Source organism: Centropristis striata, chromosome 14 (genome assembly GCF_030273125.1).
Source record: "Centropristis striata isolate RG_2023a ecotype Rhode Island chromosome 14, C.striata_1.0, whole genome shotgun sequence".
NCBI lineage: Eukaryota > Metazoa > Chordata > Actinopteri > Perciformes > Serranidae > Centropristis > Centropristis striata.
This window is the reverse complement of record NC_081530.1, coordinates 20310152-20332273: the sequence shown is the minus strand read 5'-3', so window position 1 is coordinate 20332273 and position 22122 is coordinate 20310152. Positions and strand designations below refer to the sequence as shown.

Sequence of the window (22122 nt, the reverse complement as noted above, 5' to 3'; positions counted from 1 at the left end):
AGAAAGAAAAGAAGATCCAAATACAGAAAGTTTGAATTTGAGACCTTACTTTACCTGAATATTTAGGTAATGAACAGGCTTTCAGTTGGCAACCTGGTGGCTGTCAGAATTAGAGGAATTATTTCAGAGGAGGGATGCTGGAAAGCAGGTGATGAGAGTACAGGTTCCAAGATTTAGGAGTCAGGATTAAGGATTTGAGATGGAACGCCAAAGCAACATAAAAATGGGTGTCTCTCACATCTCAAAAATCCATCCCATTTGACAAGAACGTAGAATAAGATGTTTCTCACCTTATGGTGCTTTAACAATGGGAAAAAAGCTACCAAGTTACATATACAGTAAAAAATGTGATGCATACGGAAACTCTTAATGTGCACTTTTGCTCCACAATGCAATGTAGCACAGCTTCCGGCTCTGAAAAGTGAAGCCAATGCATTCTATCCAATGGCCAACAGGGGGTGACTCTACTGGCTGCACAAAGAAGTCCAATTGTATAGAAGTCTGTAGGAAAATTACCTGACTTCTAATTTGATTTATTACCTCAGTAAAAAAATCCCAATGACTTTATGGTCTCAATCACTAGTTTCAAGTCTTCTTTAATACAGAATGATGTTAATTTTTTACAGTATGATCCCATTTAGAATAAAATACACGATACAGCAGCGTATGCTTTAGGGCGTGGCTACCTTGTGATTGAAGTCACTACTAGGACACTCTGTCATTCAGGATAAAGGCGTAGCAATGCATTTCCATGGCACTTCACAATACCTGTGAACTTGTTTTGGGTTTACCTTGAATCATTGAGGCTAACTTTGTTAGCAGCGACTTAGCACGGTGTAAACAGGAGCCAGGTGCAGTCAGGTTGACGGTATATGTGGGCGTGCATTGTATCCTTGGGTTTTTAGTTAAATCTACCTTCTTGTCCAAATATGGTCACTTCTGTCTTCAAAAAAAAAAAACGATTGCGTGGCTTCCCGGTGGCTCCCCCTTCCACTCTATCTCTATAGCGATCAATAAAGGCAAAAAAATAAAAAATAACCTTGAAGAAAAAACAACAAGCGAGCCAAAAAGCCAAATCTAAGGTTTAAAAACAGTAGTCCACATACCAATCTTTTATACGATCTATGACATCAGCAAGTCAGTAGTAATAGTGTGATTCCAGATATCGCAATTGGCTGAATGCAGATATTTTTTTAGGACACTCCCTGCAAAAACACTACACTATGACAATTCATATGAAATACATACTGCATATTATAAGTAGTTAGTATGGAATTAGGACACATTAATCTGCAATAATAGATACAGTTCTCTCGGGGAAGATGGAGTCAGAGGCTGAACAAGTAAATGAAAACATTGTAACTTTGAACGCTGGCCTTCATATGAACTGAATTTCACCGTGTTTGTTTCTATGGATTTAGAGCACATGCAGAAGCTAACAGGAGTCGACCATTTTTAGATCTATATTTTATGATGTTTTTGCTTCGCTGTGCTTGTTTGAGTTTCTGGACCAGCAGAAGAGTGGAGCAATGATATGTAGCTTTTACATCTTGTGACCAAAACAAGCTTTTGCATTCTGATTACAAGACAAATGTGCATCAAGTACATGAAAAATATGAAAGAGATTAATGTCTTGCAACAGGAGGTATCACCACTGTTGCTACAAAGACTTAAAACTTGCCACATTTGGTCTTTATACACGTATACAATAGAGAGGCATTTTCTTCTAAGCTGTAACTCTGCAGTTTTTGCAGTGCTACCACTTGTACTTGTGGCCTAAATAAACACCCATGGGAGTTTCTTTGGGAAATATTGCTGCTGTCCTGAGAGCATGAAGAATTAGTGTTTGAAATACAAACTGCAAGGAGCTGCAAGGCCTGCACCACAAAGAAAAATATAATCCGCTACACTGGAGACTAAAAAAAAAAGCCTGGGTTGCCTTACACTGAGGTTCTTATGTAGATTACTTGAGTATTTTAAGGATTTAATCAGAGGCCGACGTTGCTGCCGTGTCTCATTTTTATCCATCACAGAAGCGTCTAGCTCGCTAATCTGTAAGATATCAGCTCACACTGCATCACTCACTACACATACAGGTAGAGACAAAAAAGTGTGAGCTCACACACACACACACATACACAGATATGCAGATGCACTGGTCGCCTCGCCCACACATTTGCCTGTTCATGTGCGACTCCCCAGGGTGGTGTCAGGGCCCTGACTGATGAAAACACAGCAGCGGTGGCGGTGTCAACGCCATAAAACAAAGGCTGCAGTGTAGATGAGCTGCCAGCCGTACCTCCAATGATGGATTTCACCACGAGCACATTTGCTGCGGAAAACAGACCATTTAGTCTCCCTACCGCTCTTTCTTCTTCCCTCCCCGCTCTCTTAATTCTTCCACTTCTGCCTTGTTTCCCCGCTTCCTCTATCACAGAGCGTTTTATTTGTCTTTTGCATTCGCCGGCCTCCTGTTGCCACTCTGTGATTTCCCCCAATATCTCCCGTCTTCACACTTTTCTTAACAATTGCCCGTGCCCTTCAGCCATCTTCAAAGTTGAATGACTCATGTTTATGACCCTTACAAAGGAACACATCTGTTCTCTGCCCATCCCACGCTGTCTGTTTCACCGTTGTTGGTCCTCTCTCCTCTCTGCTCCACTTGTCTGCACACGTCTGCAGCCAACCCGCCTCAGACTGTCTTTTGTCCATTCAATATCCTTCACAGGTGAAAGGGTCACAGCAAGCTCCAATATCCTCTAAACCCTCTCTGAAATAAGGGCTATGTGTATCTAGCAAATATCATCCACAGGTGAACAGCAAATGGTCAGATTTGTGCTTTATTTCAACAGAAGCGTGTTTCCTATTGGTTGTAATATCTATTTTCGCAGGAGAAGGCCATTTAAAGTTTCCATAATCCTGGAATAGTTACACATTGTGTTGTTATTTTCTGCTTTTATATCTAAACTTCACGCTTGTGCATTAGTCAGACAGATTGCTTAGGAAGAACGGACCACATCGACAGATCGGTGTTAAGCCAGGCTCGATCATGACTCAGAGTGCGTCCATGGTTTTGGGTGCAGAATGCAGCTCTGTGAAATATGCAAAACCTCCTAAACCGTGTGACTATTAATAGAAGATGAAATATCACGGAGACCGATTATGTTCACACCAGGGAGTCTCAGCAGAGAATTTTTTTCCTCAACGATCTTTTGTAGCCCCACTCAACAATGCTCAACAATCCCCCACCAACAATCTGGGTTAATATCATGCAATTACACTGCATATGTTTCATTTTGGCGCTTTGCACGCAGGCGATCATAGAGGATGAATATGAAAGAGCCGCTCCATGAGGTTTCCATCTTTGCTCCTCCATACATGTTGAAACATATAATGAGAAATAACTCTACAGTCCAACAAAGTTCCTTCATAGCAGTGCAAAAAATAATCTACACTCAAAAAACATTTGGAGGGCACATGGAGAGCATAGACCTCCGCCAAGGCCATGACCTATCTTCCAGTGTTAACGAAAGTGAGAAATAATTGGTGTTTTCGCCCTTGTGGTTGGAATCCATTTCAAAATTTAATGGGCTCCATCTTGGCCCATGTTACACCATCAAGTTTCATGATAATCAGCCAGTATTTTTCTGGTGAAAAACAGACAAACAACTTTACTTTTATTTCTCACAGTACTGGAATTTGTAGGTGTCAGGTAAGGTGAAAAGGCCAAACAAACCCACAGCTTCCCCCCAGGAGATTGATGTTTGTTGGAAGTTATGCTAGAAGTAGTGGGGGGTTTTTAAGCCTAACTCTTTAGTTTTGTTCCTAATTTTAGGGAAGTGGTTTTGGTGCCTTTTTACAGCTTTACCTGTATGCCATTTTGTACTGTGCAGGTAGCATAGTAGACTTTTTTATTACAATATTGAATTTATCATCTCAAGTTTATAGTTTGAAGGAAAATACCCAAACAAAACACATTCCCTTCTCTGCAAAACCAAAACTTCTTTACAGAAAAACAACAGCACCAGCGACATTCAATCATAAGTTCAGTCAGGCCAGTTGGAAGACTCTACCCCACTCATTTGACCGTGAAGGTTTATGATAAATGGGCACACTTTATGAATAGCGGCTCTATTTAGAGATGGCTCCATAAAACAAGCAGCCGTCCACTGTTTTATGTTTTGTCATAAAACCTAAGGTCAGTGCCGTTTGAAGTCAAAGAACGAGATTCATTCTGTATTTTTGCAGGGTGGCCGTTAATCTCTGGTGACATAATGTTCATTAAGGTAGAAAATAAGTAGGACTGGCGTTGAACCTGGTGTCTGGAAACTTTTGAGTATGAGTTAGTTGTTTTCACATTACATATGTGCAGAAAGTCGCATGGCTTTTATGTTAACAGAAGAGCTATTTGGGTCTTTGTGAGGACATGAAAGGAGGGTTTTATATATATGACTGACGGCTACTCTAATGATCCTACAGTCTTTACAAAACCCCACTCTGACTTTCCCTCTCACTTCAAAAGGAGCCACCACATGACAGCCATACCTATTGTAGCCCCACCTGTGCATGGGCGTTTCAACCCCTGCTATTAGTGCAGCTGCTTGTCTATATGTGGCAGTATTTGTTCAGGGCTAAAATAGCTTTAATGACAGTTTGTTTGACACCAGGTTCTCAAACGCAGCCTCATTGTCACTGATGTAATGTCTGTTGTTGTCTGTGCGGCTTAAAAGGCCCATAGGTGGTCCAGCAATGACAGCGCTGCAGTTGATTGGATGCGTCTGCATGCGTGTGTGTGTATGTAGGGGGTTTGGTTCTGAGCGTGTGTGTGTGTTTTGTTGTTAATAGGCTACCCGGTGAGCTGCCAGTTGGCTTGTCTCATCACGAGGACCAAATTCTGGCTATTCTCCCTCAGCCAGGAAATAAACAAAACATTTGTTGGCACTTTGCTGCGATTAAACAATTAAAGGCGCACAATGACACACGTCTGTTTGCATGTTTCTCTGTCATGCATACACATGTGCCGGCTCACACATGCAGCGTTCCCAGCCACCCGTTCGAGTTTCCAACACATTTTATTTTCAACATGCAGCAGGGAAATCATAAGGGGGAAAAAACTGTCATTGATGTGTAAATTCACTATGAATAATTCCTCTCCCGTTTCACCCAAAAGACCGTCTTGGCGCGTGTTCACTTCTCCTGCTTTCAGCTTCAGTCTAGCTCTCTTTCCTTCCTTTACCGTATCCATCCCTCCCAGCATCATTACTTATGAAGCACAGTAATGAAAGACTCTCATTTTCAGTGTTTTCTGAGACCCTCGGTCTTCCGTCCTCCCCTCTCTCACTTTGGATGGGCATATTGGATGAAGTATTCGCCTGTAATGGAAAATGAAAGAGGGTTGTGGCCTACGCACCCGCGCAGTGTGAAAAACAGGAGAAGTGGAAGAGTCCTCGCCTTGCTCGGCTTTATATTTATAGGCAGAAAACCTGATTTCAGATCAGTCACGCTAGACTTGCGGCAGACACCTACTGCACGCCGGGGGAGGCTAGCAGGCAGACAGGCACTGAGCCTTTTCTAGTTCTTTCTTTCGATCCTTACTTGCAAAGAGTGCATGCTGCGTCTTATTTTCCGTCTCCATATACCTGCTCTTTCTCTTATGTCTCTGTGTGTCCTTATTTACCTCTCGCTTCACTGATATTCCTCTTTAAAGACCCAGAGAGAGTACGCTTTCTTCACACTGCAAAAGTCTTATCAAGTCATTTCGTCTGCTGTCTAACAGTCAAATTTCTTTCACAAATGGGGAGAAAAAATGCCAGCGTGATGAGATAAACCTACCAAAAAACCTGAAAGTTTTGTTGAATCAAGTGTCATTTATTGATCACAGCGCAGTGATTTCCCTTTTTCCCTGTCTTCTTTAATGATACTGACGGCCACAAAAGACTGCTTTGTGCACAGCATTCACAAAGGTGCTGACAGCAGAACATACAACAGCAAAAAATTCAAAATACGTGAGCAACAAGACATGTTCAGTTTGTTAAAAGCTGCAGCCTGTTAGCTTAGCTTAGCATAAAGACTGGAAACTGCCAGCCTGGCTCTCTCAGGTATTCACTTCTAACACCCTTAAAACCTCTTTCACACATAGTTCCTGGTAAAGAAAAAAAATCTAGGATAACCGTTCAAGCACCACTATTGATTCTCACTATTAACACATGCACTCAATTCAAGATAATTTATGTCTTGCACCTTTTCACAGATACCATGGCCAAAAATAGACAACGAAAAGACTTTGGTCTTCTGCCTTATAAGGCCACACTCACATAAAACTCCTGTTATTTTGTCGTACACTAAAGCAACTGTTCAGACAGCTGCCTATCAATTTCACTCTCTGTGCAGACTGAGAGGAGGTCCCTTATTTCAGAATCTATCCATTTTTGGCTATCCTTAAAAAATAGGAGTTTGCAATTGAAATAACTTTTTTTTTTTTATAGTTACTAAGTCAAAACCATAAACAAGTCATGGATTGAAATATGTGCTCAGCTGAGTCTTGTGATTGGTTTGCTCGCTCCATGTGAAAGCATCTTTCCTCAGACGGACATAAACCTTGAACCTCGTCTCTGCAGGACACCGCCATACTTGCATTTTCCTTGAAATGTTACAAGATCTTCAGACGGGAAACTGGCTGTACAGATTTCCCTGAATATTGATCCCTGCACACATGACCCCATGCAGGAAATGATCCTGAACATATGCATGCATAAAAGGGGTTTAAAGATCACTAATTAACACGTTATTTCTTGCTTGATTATTCCATTAAAAACCATAAGCTAAGCTAACTGTCCTGCCGTCTGCAGCATTTAATTCCCTGTACAGACATGATCTGTGCTATTAATATGCTCTTCTAACTCTCTGCAAGAAGGCAAAGAAGTGTATTCATCAAAATCTGAAATTATTCCTTTAAAATATATGTTGTCCCTCAAAATCAAAATGTTCTAAAAATAAACTTCAAAATGATTAAGTTATAATGCAGGACAGGCCTTAAGAAACGTGCAATTAATCAAATGACCAAAAATAAGTTGACATGCAGTGAGACTGCAGCTCTATGGGCCTCAGGGATCGTGGCCCCCCGAGGTAGTTGCCAACTTTGCATGAATGCTAATCCAGACTGTTTCTTTTCTGTGCATCATGATGAGTCAGTTAGGGCTTCTGTCTTGGTAAACATCAAAATATAATTTGTTAAATTGCCAAAACACTTGATGGGAAATCAAGGTTTGTTTCCCACTTTTCAAGTCCCTTTATGTTTCCCATATGCCTGCAGTCCTTCAGATCAAACCCAGCCCTGTCCCTGTCCTCAGTTTGCACCTTTTCCAACTTCTCTCCGCATCTATGTTCCCCGTCTTCTTCCTCCTCGACTCCGTCTTGACATACAGAGGCAAGCGGGCCACCGACTTCATGGTCGTGTTCCTGTGCTGCTGTGCTTTTAGCCTAATGGACAGACAGCTGTGCTCCCATTTCTATATATAACTAACAACCCCACATGATAAAGTCTGTCACACCCTCTCTACATGCAGAGCTGACCACTGTGTTAATGCCCAAGGAACACCGTATGAAAATGTGAGTGCAGTCTTTTTAGAGGCTTTTTGCTAAAAAACCTGCACATTGTATTTCCCTTTTTACTTAATCTTTTAGGCACACATGAAAAAAGTGGTTTTATGTATTTAAAAAAAGCTACATTAAATAGATTTAGTGAAAAGCACTTTGATAAGCCTCGCTGGAAGTACTTAAAATATGGTAGTTGATGTAGCTTTAATCTCTATAAAGCCTCAATTTTTTTCAATTTTATTTAATGGATGCAGGACAGAAAAAAGCCTTTTTGAGTCTCTGAAATGTCAGCAGATTGTCCAATTTTTTTCCAAAGAAGAATAGAGACACCTGTCTCTTCTCTGAAACATTGAAATTATCTTTGAATTCAATCAGTAGAAACACAATCTGAATCTTGTTATGGCACCTTAACTCTCTCTTCTCCTTTCATTTATTATTTATATTGATATCTGTTTAGCTGCAGCGTTGTATGTGTATGTATTTATGTATGTGTATGTATTTGTGTGTGAGTGTGTGTATTTGTGTGTGTGTGTTTGTGAGAGCCGGATTGAGGTATAAGTAACAGTGTTAAGGGATCAGCTGGTGGTGGGGTCGTATCCGTTCAGATTAGTGAGCTTAGTCCTCCCGTCTCTGTGTAATTAACGAGAGACGGAGAGGAAAGAAACAGATAAAGACAAAGAGACAGAGAGGAGTATAAGTATGCATGGAGAGCGGTATTAAAGAAACCCAGCACACACACACAAACACACACAGGAACACACTCAGCAGAGAAGGGATTGTGTGTAATGACAGGGTCCTCGGCGGTCAGTGTATTTGTGTACATGATGAGCGTGTGTGCAGCGGAGCTCTGCGTCCAGAAGCAACAGAAGATATAAGAGGGTTGGTCTGGATATGCGGTTTGTCTCGCAGAGTTCAGGACCTCTGTAACGTCAACAGGGATAATAAGTGCAGGAGGGCAGGAATGCAGCCACAAAAATCTGCTTTTACTCAAACACAGTGAAACTTGTAACATTTGCAATAATATCATTGGTTTTAAGATAGCAGGACCATAATAGATTTTGTCTTAGATTTGTGGTTTCTCGCTTTTTTCGGCCTTCGACACCTAAGAATAAATGAATCTCTGATAGCAACCAGGGATGCCTGTTGTTTTTAGATTTCACACACACACAAATAGCTGCCTGAATTTTGATAACAGCTACCAAATCTATAAATGTTTTAATATCTTAGTTTTAGAAATAGAATAGTATTCACTGTCAAAGGTGGATAGTTTTCTGTACACAAGCTGTAATTGTAAAACTATATATCACAGATAAACAGTGATTTTAACTTCTTAAACATTTTTTTGCAGTCATTTTATGCCTGCGTAAAAAAAACCTGTATAAAAATCGATATTTAAATAAAAAGCATGCTTTTGTTGCAAGCCATAAAGAATAGAAAAAAATGTATTCTTTTCTACACAAGAAAATTGTAAAAAAATAAATAAATAAATAAATAAATAAAGTTAAAAGATCTGACAGCAAAAGTTGCCAAACATTTACAGTCAAATAACAGTAAACAACCGTAAATTATCTATAGATCATTTCTCAATAAACTAATATAATACATTATCTAAATATAGATAATATACAGTAAATATTTTTATTTAATATATATGTATCTGTAGAATTACTTACAATAACCTAAGATTTTTTTCAGGGTTTTTACCGTTTTGTTTTTTGTTTTTTTACAATTTCTTTTTAATTTTTTGTTACATTAAATTTTAAGTTTTGCTCTAAGAAAACAGAAAGTTGCCTTAATTTTATATTCAGCAATATGATGTGTATTTTTTGGGAATTTATAGACCAAGACCAATTTTTTTGGCCATTAAGCAATTGAATCATACTGTCCAAAAAAAATGTCCCATTATATTAATTTACAGATTTCAACAACCATTTTATGGTTAATATTTGTAATGAAAGTAAATGTTCCTTTTTTCATTAATGGCATCTGCACTCAATGTAGAAAAAAAAAAACAAGAAACAAAAAATTCTGGATTTTTTTTTTTTTTTTTATAGTGTGGACTTTGCCGTCTTTCATGATAACACACCATAAGGACTTGGTTGGTAAATTGTGAAGAAAAACGTTCATTTCCACTACAACAAAAAAACGTGCCTCAACTCTGGCAGCAGGTGTGCATCTGGTGATTCTGCAGCTGTTCATGCTGTGAATAGTGTTAATGTAATTAGTATTAATTTTAAAATGTGAGAATTTATGTTGATGCAGTGTAAATGACACTGCTAACAGATACAATAGCAGTTACACACACAGGGAGGTTTCTGCATTAACAAAATCCCGTCAGCTCGCTAGAAACCATGTACTAAGTGTAAATTGAGTGTTCCTTGCCAATAAATAGTGCATTTTTTCTCTCATTAATTAAATATAAGTTGGGTTATATAATATTTAAAACATGTCTTTAGGGAACATGGGTAAAATATAAAACTTAGATCAGGATGTCAGGTTATAAAAGAAAAATATGTAGATTTATTATTAAAACCAAAGAGTTTAATTGTCACTCCAGAGAAAACAATGACACGCTGGCAGAAAAGGGAAAACAATTGCATCCAAATGTAAAGGGAGAAAAAAAAATCCCTTCTTTTTCACCCAGCACTCGAGCCCTCAACAGTAATGACTCTTGGTAACTGAGGAAGACAAAGCTGCGTGGCAGAAAATCCATTAGTGAGTCTGCTGCTAGATAGGAAAGAGACACAGAGGAATGGTGGCTTTTGATACTGTGAGGCCGAATGCACTGAAAGCATTTGACACAACTGCCTTGTCTTTTTTTTTCTGGCAGAGTCTGAGAGAGGCTAGCAGAAGTTAGTTAGTTTCCATGTCTGATAAAACTCTCCTGGTGTGTGTCTGGGTCAGAGTATGGCTGTAGGTGCGAGGGACAGAGGGAAGAAGGGACTTGAGACATACAATCTGTATTGTGTCCAATTAACTCTGTGAAGAACCCAAGAAAGTTCAGTTGCAAGCTCTTGAGTTCTATGGGTCGTATCTATAGGGCGCCACAGGAATGAGTCTTTAAACCCGGAAATAAGTTAGCATATCATCACCAAATTTAAAGGGTCAGTTCACCCAGAATCAAAACTACTTTTATGCATTTAAAACCTAAAATGTGTTGGTGCCGACCCTAACACAAGAGGGATGTTTGCATTTTGATGTATGACATAGAATACATGAGTATTCCACGGCTGTGGCTCAGTTGGTAGAGTGGGTTGCCTCCCAAACGAAGAGTTGGTGGTTCAATCCCTGACTGTCGCAGCCTACATGTCGAAGTATCCTTGAGCAAGATCCCCAAATTGCTCCCGATGCTGCGTTCATCGGTGTGTGAATGAATTCCCAATGGTGGCAGGTGGGACCGTTTAGGGTAGCCTCTGCCACCAGTATGAATGTGTGTGTGAAAGGGTGAATGAGCGCAGTCTGTAGTGTAAAGCGCTTTGAGTGGTCGCAAAGCGACTAGAAAAGCGCTTTTACCATTTTATGTGTCATTAAAAAGATGGTTGTTAACAAGTGGCCTAATGAGACTACAGTGGTTGTCCGGGACATTAAACGTCATCATGCCGGACACGGACGGGAACTCTCTCACTCTGCCTCGTGTTTTTCAGTGCTCCTGCAAACTCTTTTTCTAAACCTAAGCAAGTAAATTTGTTGCCTAAACAGGTTCTGCACTGCACTGAGGCCTCATGTTGAAAGTATGATAATGCATGAAAAATGTTTCAAAAGTTTATGAACCTTTGCATGAGGATGGTCTGCAACAGAAAAGTCTTGCTGCAGTTACTCTTATTACTTGGCTTCTTCTTTTGAATCTTTGCCGGGTCTAGCTCCTTGTTTCCTTCTAAATATAAATTTACCAGTTTAGGTGCACTGGGACTCAATTCAAGATGTGTGTAATTTCACGCTGGCGCCTGCAAATACCCGCTGCTGCAGCTCGATCCATTTTTGATTCTTTGAAGATAACTTTTAATTTTTTGTGTGTGCAATTACAGTATTCTGCTTCCTCTTTAGATGTAATTTCTTCATTTGTGAAAGACTGTTAGCTTTTGTGATTGCCACACGGGATCGCCATCAAGGTGCTGAAAAATGGGAAATAGAGTGACAGAAGAAAGATGAATAAGATGGAGTGATTAAAGGAGATGGCTTATCTGTCCATCTGCTATTAGGACAGTCGATGAGGCTGGGACATAACTGTGTGTGTGAGAGAGACAGTTATAAGGGTAGAGCAGCTGCAGGGTAGGATTTAGCATCTGGACACACCTTCCCTTTCTCCTCACACACACATGCATGCAAACGCCAGTCCGTTTTCTTTCCTGACGCAGAGATTAGTGAAATGAAGACAGAAGGGATGATTTCGAGGAGAAAAAGTGAAGATTATTGCTACTATTGCTTCCATGTGACATCACCGAGACATCATTTACACTCCCTCCCTCTTTTGGTATCTCTCTCTCTCTATTTAATGTAAGCGGATACTGGGGGAGCTCATTCCTCTGCATACTGAAACCTGAACTGTCTGTTTGAGCTCCTGCCTTTCACTCCGTCTCTCTCTTTTTTTATTTTAAATTTCTGCATATTTCTTTCCCCTTACCATGCCTTGTAATCTTTACAATTTGGCATACAGATTTTGTCTCATTCTCAGTGCAAGTAATGCTTTTGTGACAATAAAACGCAGCAATAATATGTTCCCTCTGCTACTGCGTCTGTCTGATGGCATGTTTAGTGTAGGTTGAAGCCCAGCGTCCGACCCATTGCCTGCAGACAGAGCTGTAGTTTTGTGACTTTCTCTCCCCCAACCCTCCCTCCTGAGTCCCAGAGGCTGCAGCAGCTGGCTACATACATATTTATCTCTCTCTGTGTCTTCATCATTTTCCTGTCCCCTTTCTCCCTATTACTCCTTTATAGCTGAGGAGAAACCACATTATGTGCATAATGTGGCCTCATATCATACACTGTCATATTACTAGCTCGTTGCAAGCTGCTGGGATGATAGCATCAGCCAAATAACAGTGAGATAAAAATTAAAAAGGAATGCCAGTTAAGTAGCACATATGTTCCAGAACTTATCGTCAGTATTGCACGAAGCAGTTAGCATAAGGATCACGTTTCCCTTTTAATTTCAGTCTTGATTAAAATCATTTACATATTTAAAAAGCATATCACGAAACAATAATAATACATTTTTTTATATTCAGAGAGTGTGTTAGGTATGTCAACAGGAATCACGAACACAATACAAATGCACAATATTTTTTTGCCAAAATTTTATTTTAAATTCATTGGTTAATTATTTACAGGTTAAGTTCAAATTTTAATATATGTATAGTGTATGTATGTTCAATGTATTATTGAATGGTGCTTCAATTTTGCTCAGGGTAAATAGATAAACGGATCTATCTATCTATCTGTCTGTCTGTCTGTCTGTCTGTCTATCCATCTATCCATCTATCCATCTATAGTTGAAAAATGAAAATTTAAAGGGACAGTTCACCCCAAAATTAAAAATGCATATTTTTCCTCTTACCTGAAGTGATAGTTATCAATCCAGATCATTTTGGTGAGAGCTGAAGCCACCAGAGTGGTGTAGATGTCTGCCTTCTCTTGAATTAAAAAAGAACCTCAACAGCAATGTCTCTATCCAGAATTCATGACCCGATTAATCAATATAATCTACAAACCTTGTTGTGAGCCTCTTCATATAGAAACTAGTGACTTTCTGGCAAAGTTGAGTGAAAATAAATGCTCACAATAATAGAAGCTTCTTAAAAGAATTCTAATAGCTGCCGTAATATTCAGCTTTTTTAAAGAACTGTTGGGCTTTATTCAAAATTATATTATATAATTATCTGACATTCCAGAGTACAATCACTGTGAGCCAGTGCAATGGAATTTTGTTCAATGTGCATATTTTTATGTATAACTGAATGACAATAAAGTCTGTCTAAGTCTAAAAGTCTAAAAGTGTCCAGTAGAGGGATGACGGGAAATGTCAGAAGAGAGAGGATGAAGGACATCAAACTGGGGACGTTAAAATGCAAATTTATAAGATATCAGCCTTCTTCTTTTTCTATCCCTTGTTGTCTTTTTCCATGTCATCTTTAATTTGTGATTTTTCAAAGCTAAAATTGAAACAGTATCATTGTCCAGTACTTGATACACAGCACAATTTAATTTCATTGTACAGTGTCAGTGATGGTTATCTGTGAAGCTTATTGCTTTCTGCATGATTACCAGAGTATGGATGTGTGTGTGTGTGTGTTTGTGTGTGTGTGTGTGTGTGTGTGTGTGTGTGTGTGTGTGTGTGTGTGTGTGTGTGTGTGTGTGCTGACATTACGGAGACGGTCGTTTCTGTCATTCAGGCCTTGCTGTGCTCGATGAGGTGTACATGAGAATGAAAAGTATTGACAGTGGCCTGTTAGCAATGTGGCGGCTAATCCATAACCTTGGTCAACCACACACTCGCGTGTTCACGAACACAGGCGCACACACATGCACACACTGGAGCGCACACACACTCTATTGACACCTGACCTTTACAGGAAGCAGAGCGGAGATATACTGACCAGAAGCTGCTGTCAGTCAGGGAGCATCCACCCTCCCCTCCATCCCTCACCTCTCCACTTTCACTAAGTCAATATCCATTGAATGGTCGGTGTTTAGTATACATGAGGAATGAGTGGACACAAGAGGGAGGAGAGAGTGAAGAGCAGCTGAGTTTGTAGTTGAAATAAAAAAGAATCTCACATCAAGACCAAATGGAGGGTGAGAAGCAGTGTAACAGAGGTACAAGTGTGTGTGTGTGTGTGTGTGTGTGTGTGTGTGTGGGGGGGGGGGGGGGGGGGGGGGGGGGTTGAAGCTGATGTGAGAGGAAGGGCTCGGGAGATGATAGGGTCGAGGAGAAGCAGATTTGCTTATCGGAGAATACAAAACGCACACACACATATAAGCAGTCGGAAACTCCGAATGGTGCCATCTTAGTAAACACAGCTTTGATGATAGTGGTATCACACTGAGCCCGATGCCTTGACATGAAGAGAGAGAGCCTGCTGTGCAGCGTGTGTGTGTGTGTGTGTGTGTGTGTGGGAGACACCGGGTGTGTGTACCCTGTGTCTCTATTTATGTCTCTGTAAGAGACCACAGCTATCGGAGACACAAATACGAGAAAGGATGGCAATATGAAGACATCACAGTCAAATCTGCTTGTGTGTGTGTGTGTGTCCCGACTACACAATCAATTTCTCTTATCCTCCTGCATAGATTGGCCCCATATTGGATGTTTAATATTTAACTATATCTGTCCTCCTGGGGGACCAGGGGATTGGAAATAGGTGGGAGGAAGTAGTGTGTGCACATAGATACACACAGAGAGCAAGAATAAAAAGAAAGAAAACACAAACACTCTGTGTGCAATCAGGAGGATATAAATGAGATGAAAATGTATTGAGACAACACCTTGTGTCTAAAGATTAAGTACACCATCATACATGGAGTAGCTGGTTGATCATCAATTAATCATCTAACTCTTTTACTAAGCAGAGATGCCAGATACATGCTGGTTTCATCTTCTTAAGCCTGCATCAACTGTTTTTTTTTTAAGCCAAACAAGCTGCTAATGCAACAGAAGCATAGTTGATATGGTGAATTTGTCAACAAGCAGTTGCTTATTTACACATGTAGCAGACACAAAGCAACATTAGCATTCATCAGGAGTCGTGTTTGTTGCTGAACAGATAGTGTACATTGGGTTTTAGAGCTTTTTCCCTGAAAACAGATGCCTGCTGTGTCTGGGTACAAAGCAGATGAGAGCGATTAGAGCGAAGTTAAAGTTGTATACTCCATAGAGCTGAGGGGAACTGCTGAGTCTCATCACTGAGAGCAACCTCTTTATTGATAACATCAGCTTCACATGTAGTGATTTGAATTTGAGAGTACTGAATAAAGCCAACCAATTTAAAGATGACACTTTGGTCCCTTGGAAATTGTGATTGTGATTAATTGTGATTTTTATTGTTTTCTACAGATCTGCTGATTAATCGATAGTTAAATCAATCAAATCAAATCAAAATCGAAATTACTTTATTTATCCCCGAGGGGAAATTCAGTTAGTCTGGTAGAATATCTGGAAGAATGAAACAGTCTGATGGCTGTAGGAGTGAAGGATCTTTTGAATCTCTCCGTCTTGCAACGGAGAGAGAGGAGCCGTCCACTGCTGTTTTTTTGGTCCATAAAGGTTTTGTGTAGCGGATGATCTGGGTATTTCAAGATGGCCTCGAACATCTTGACAGTGCATCTCTCCACCACCACCTCCAGTGTGTCCAACCTGGCTCCAACCACAGCACTGTACAGGTGCTGTACAAGACATTCAGGATGTAAATCATTCTGAGTAGAGATTGCCTTCATACTGTTTTTACCAGAGTTTGATTGACATTCAGAGTCTGGGCCAGGATGTCACAAGCAAACATGAAGGTGGCTAAGCCAAAATAGCAGCAGACAACAGAGCTAACTTTGTTAATATGCGTCAACTCATACCCACTGGCTGATATCACAATACTACCTCTTTGGGTGAGGCATCGCTATCAGTGATGCTAACAGTGCTGACAGAGCTAACAGTGGTACTGGGGTCAGTTTACACTCATCATGGGGATAATGCTGCCACTGTACGTCAAGACAGTGTTATTAGCGGCACTACAAGTAACAGCCCCCACAGTGCTAACAGTGGCCGTGTTTCCACTGAGTGCTTTTTGGAAAGCAGCTGAGTGTTTTGGCTACGCCCACTAGTTAGTTCCCCTCGGCCTCTGTTCCCATATAGGTACTGTTTTAGCTAACCAACGGAGTTCAAATGTGACATAAATAGTTCTGCAACACTTACGTGATTGTTCAGCAACAATTTTGACAGTGACGTCAGTGACGCAACGCTGACAACAGACCGACGCAGCAAGTCCAAACAGTCAAGACATCAACATGGAAGTCTTCTCTTCTGTAGTTTCTTGTTCTCGATTCTCTTGTCTCAGTCTGCTCTGCTAATGTTGTGGTTGTGTCGAGTTCTACTCACGTCATATCCCGCCTCAACCGTATCCAATCAGCATCGACGAGTCAGAAAATACCTACGCAAGGCAGGTACTTTCTGAGCCGCAACCTGAGCCGCTAACTGGTGAAGTTGGGCGGATCTTCTCTCCCAAGCCACACCAATAGCGGGTCACTAGAGGGAAACGTACCTAATGGAAATGTGTCTAATGGATACAGGGTGGAAAAAGCTAACAGTGTTATTGGGAGTTAACACTAGCAGCATGGTTCCTAACCCACGGTGCCAGGATGGATTTGTTGCGGAAGCCAGGTAGTTGATGAGCAGTAGGTGACTTCCATATGAGCGCTGTTTTCTTGCATACACGGCAAGGGTCATCTGAAGTGCAGAGGGGCGGCAGTTAATTCACCAATGGAACATGAACACAAGGAGGCCTAACAGTTTTAAAGGGTTTAAAGGGGATTCATATGCACTAATATGCACATGCTACCACAGCAAAAAAAGAGAAGCTTGGATTACAACACACTTTTTTTTCTGCTCAGGAAATATTTGTTTCTGCTATATTAATGTTCTGTATGTGGTTTTCCCCCGCATTTAAAATAATCATTGGTTGCACAGAATTCAGGATATTGCATTCCTAGTTGCATGTTGATAACATAAGTCCACTGAATCTATTCAAATATGCACTTTGACACAACAGTAATCTACTACTATATCTGTTTTCTAATGTAATCCACACACAGCAGATCTAAGCACTTTCACAGCGAGCGCTTCCAGATAACAATCATGCAAACTGCCATCCAGTGCAAACAGCATTAATTTAAACCTCATTTTAATATACTGTAAGAGCAGGACCATGCATGTACACTACAATACATATGCTGTATGCATGGTTTCCCACATTAACATGCAGGGAGTCTTGTGCGCTACATTCCTCGCTACGCACGATATGAAATGACACGCATGCAATCACACACACATGAATACACAGTGAGTCATTGTTATTTAGCTGGGTTCACCTACTAGCCAACCCCCCAATCACAGACACGCTGACTCAGTTATTCCCTAATGCACATGCAAATGCTCCAATTTTTCCAGTGTGTATGATAAGCCTCAGAGGCATTTAAAGGGTCGGTTCACCCAAATTAGCTCACAGAGCCAAAGATAATGTCACCAGAATTGCTTCTTAACTCGAAAATATTTAGTGTGCCATGATATAAAAGCAACAGAATAAGGACATGCAAAAATGTTGCATTGCCCGCATACACACAAAGGAATTGAAAGTGTAATAATCCAGGGCATACACATATGCATACACAAATGTACACTTCAACATGTTTTTTCTTATGGAATCTATGACATGACAGTAACAAGCACATGCATCTTCAAAGGCAAGAAAGAAAAGACAGTGAGACAGAGAGGGTGAAGGAGAGACACACAGCAGGCCTGTTCTTTTGTTGTTGGAAACAAAGTGCTGTTAAATGATTTACTCGTTCCCTGCATTTAAGTACGTTCCCTCATTAAAGAACAGCAGCCAGCCGACTGGCCGGCGAGACAGAGGAGCTTGTGCACACACTACTTCATGCACAAGCTGACTCCTGGTTGTGCATCGCCAAACTCACATAAACGGCAATGCACAAACACACGCAAACAGCAGGAACAGAGAGAGAAGTGGGTCAGACTAACCAGCTCAGTCGCACTGCATTTGCAAAATAGAAAAGGTCCCACTGTCTCGCATTAGATGCTTTACATGCAAACACACACACCAAGCTGTTGCACACACACACAGGAAAATATTAATGTATTCTCACAGCAGCAAGCCCAAACATCATATATTTACTCTAGTAGAAGTAAATATATTTACTTTTGAATGCAACACACACACCCTCGTTTACACATTTATTTACTCCCTTGGCCCAAAAACAGGAATACACAGAGGAGTTGAACATCCTTACAGATGCAATCTACAAATTCATTTACTCATGCATGGCTAAATGAATGTGTTTACCTAAATCCCAAGCTGAGAGCAAGATTTGGACACAAAATCCCTCAGAAATACATTGTGCAAATCCTTTTTAACCGTCGTGACTGATATTTTGGCTCAGAGATGCATTTCAAATGTACATCGGCGCTCCACGCTGCAGATTTATACTGCTGCAGATGCACACAGATCCATCACACGCCCACGCACACGTGTATATGTACAGCAGTGGTGATAGCAAAGCTCTATCAACAGGTGGAGCAATATCAGAGCAGGAAGTGTAGAGAACCAAACAAGACTGCCTTTCAGTAAACTAAAACGTGTTTGTGTATGTACGCGTGTGTCCGTTTGCTGTGTTTTGACACATTCATATTCAATATGCACTCACACAGTGACATCCATTCAGATCTTGATGTCCAGGACTGAGTGTAGCAGTGTTAATTGATGCCAACATCAGCAGTGAAATCTCCAGTTTTCTCATCCAGGGAGCAAAGAGAGACCTGCGTCTCGTCACTCACGGAGGGTTAAATAAATGACTAAGCGAGTGAGAAGATTAATGGCAGGCATATTTTACTCTGACATTCCTTCTGCAAATAAACAAGCAGAGAGCTGGATGCAGGAGCGAGGGGAGGGGAGGGCTGAGGAGGAGGAGAGAGCGGCATAGGAGCAGGATCTAAATGAAGGAGGGGTGTAGTGGAGAAATGAGATGAGGAGGAGCAGAGTGAATCCATAAGAGCCTGTTTGTTTCCCCATCTGTTTACTCCACTCTGCAGTTCTTTACCATGAGACCGTTACACCGGCTGACCGTTGCTGTTCCACTCAGGGTATGAAGGCAAGCATTGATGCTGAGGTTTCCATTTGGCTGTTTTTTTTCATAGCAGTATGAAATATGAGTATGAAGTGGCGGGGCTCACTCCGGTGACGTACGGCAGCAGTCAGTGGGAGTAGTGGCACCAGTTCAAACCTTCTTGTCTACAACACAAATCAATAGAGAACAGAGATTAGGGCATATTTACTTATGAGCTCAGTGATGGATATACTTTCCAACATACAGTAGCTATCTGTAGTGGTGCCAGCATGTCAGCGCAGGAGGGAAGAAAAACTTGGGAGATTTATTACTGCACATAATCGAAACCATTATGACTAAATATCAGAAATGGAAAGCCACAAAAGCCCTGGTTTATTTTATGTGTGACAGCTGTTAAACATCATATATCAAAAGAGTCGTGTGCCGCCACACTGGCAGGCTACGAATTGGATTTGTTTGCCACTATTTAGACATTTCAGAAGTTATGGGTTTGACTTTCAGTATCGGAAGAATCAGACCTTCATTTGATCCCTTTTTGTACCCAGATCCATAAAAAAAAAAACATTTCTATAGTTTTAAATCACCAAATCACTGCAAAAATTCTTCTATTCAATGCCACATGTGATATTTTCATGCAGGTATACTTTACTATATATATATATATATATATATATATATATATATATATATATATATATATATATATATATATAAAACCATGAAAAATGGCTAGATAGCAGCTCTTAAATAAAATGTAAAGCTATTTTTGTTGTTATCATTATATTTGTCCAAACAAATATACTTTTAGTTGTACCAGGCATTAAAATAATAATATTTTTTCCATGACTGTATATCATATTGAACCAGTTCTTAAGCTCTTCAACAGAGCCTGAAAAATCATCTTAATCTTTAACACCATGCCTAAATAAAAATGTAATCGCAAATATGGCTCATGTTCTCAAGTTTTGAATAAAATACCATATCATGTTAGAAGAACATCGATAAAAATTATTTCCTTCTTCAGAATCAAAATTGTAACACAATCAATCTTTCATCTCAGCCTTTGAAATTCTGTGTATCTGTATGCATCAATTTGCTGTATTCCATTAAGTCTTGCATTATTTTGTTCAGTATTCACTTGATTCACTTATTTATTGTTGTTGCTTTGATGTTAACACCGCCGCCAACATAAAATGAAATAAAACATAAAGATTAATGTATTCCTCTCTTCTTCTAGGTTTGATTACCAGGAGCTCCTCCACAACTCCACCTTCTGTTTGGTGCCTCGAGGTCGACGCCTCGGCTCCTTTCGCTTCCTCGAGTCCCTACAGGTAAATATATGTTTTTTAAATGTGATATCCACCATCAGTCATTATTGATGAGCGGTTAGCCTTATGATCTTGTTGTATACCTGCAGTCCTCAGTGTTTAAGGCCTTGAGGAGCTTCTTACTGTGAGTGACAGGACAATAATCAATCCAAACATCTCCACTTCCACTGTCAGTGTAAATATGTTCAAATGAACTCTGCTAACACAGTGATGGTGGCAACACTTTAAATGAAACATTTCAGATTTTCAACTGACTGTGTCACTGCAGCACGGACAATACATTCAGAAACATGCCACTTCATGCTTCATGCTGTCAGCTTTATTGTCATTTCTTCACATGTAGCAGACATACAAAGGAATCTAAATTATGTTTGTAAAATCCCACAGTGAAGACAAGACAACACATTTCTTACACTTAAAGTAAACAGTAAAGTAAAGTGCACCAGCACAACAAATAGAGACAAACCTATCCTAACACTAAAGTAGACAATAAATAAAGTGCACAGTAGATGAACATTTAAAAATAATTGGAAGTCACAGTGTAAATTTAAGAAGTAGCAGCAAAGTTATGTATAACTTAGTGTGTTTGTCATCCGTTGGACATTTTGCCGGCAGGTAAACAAAGAGCTCCACCAGTTGAAACCCCAAAGAGGGGTGGAGGTCCCGGTGGGTGGGTGGGTCAAACAAACACAGGACTAGCGCTTTTCTACTCTTAGTGACCACACGAAGTGCTTTAACACTACAAACAGTGGTCATTCACCCATCCATACAGGTGGTCAAGGCTGACCTACATGGTGCCACCTGCAACCATCAGGAACAATCCTACACCAATGAAGGCAGCTTCAATAGTAATTTGGGGTTCAGTATCTTGCCCAAGGATACGTCAACATGTAAGCTGCCATGGTCAGGGATCGAACCATGCACGTTCCAATCCATGGGTGACCACTCTACCAAATTGGGTTCTTAAACCTACCATCTCTTCCTAACCTTAACCAAGTAGTTTGGTGTGATTTCACAATGTTAACCAAGTGTATTGGACGTCCCGGCATGTCCAAAAGGTGAGAGAATATGTTTATTTCATCTCTAACCAGCCCATTTTCCAACATACTCTACACACAAACATGATATTATGTAATACTGTGTATGTTAACGAGAATAAATCTTTCACTTACACTGTATCAAATAAAGTAACATAATACTGACAAGTCATGCTTATATATTGTCTTTATAAAACTGTGTTGTTCTCCTACCTAAGCACTTCAGGTCTCTCCGGTTACTCTGAGGCACATATAAACAAACAGTTGAAATCTCCACATACTACATGCCAACACAGCAATCATCAAAACAACATTAACTG

At 40.3% G+C, this 22122-nt stretch overlaps 1 protein-coding gene across 2 annotated transcripts in view; it reads left to right on the top strand.

Annotated features, from left to right (window-relative positions):
- Positions 1-22122, top strand: part of LOC131985382 (exostosin-1c) — an 89310-nt gene that overhangs the window by 51315 nt on the left and 15873 nt on the right. For both annotated transcript variants that reach the window (XM_059350452.1, XM_059350451.1), the window contains exon 3: positions 20675-20768. In XM_059350452.1, the coding sequence (XP_059206435.1) occupies positions 20675-20768 (94 nt within the window). The remainder of the gene's footprint in view (positions 1-20674; positions 20769-22122) is intronic.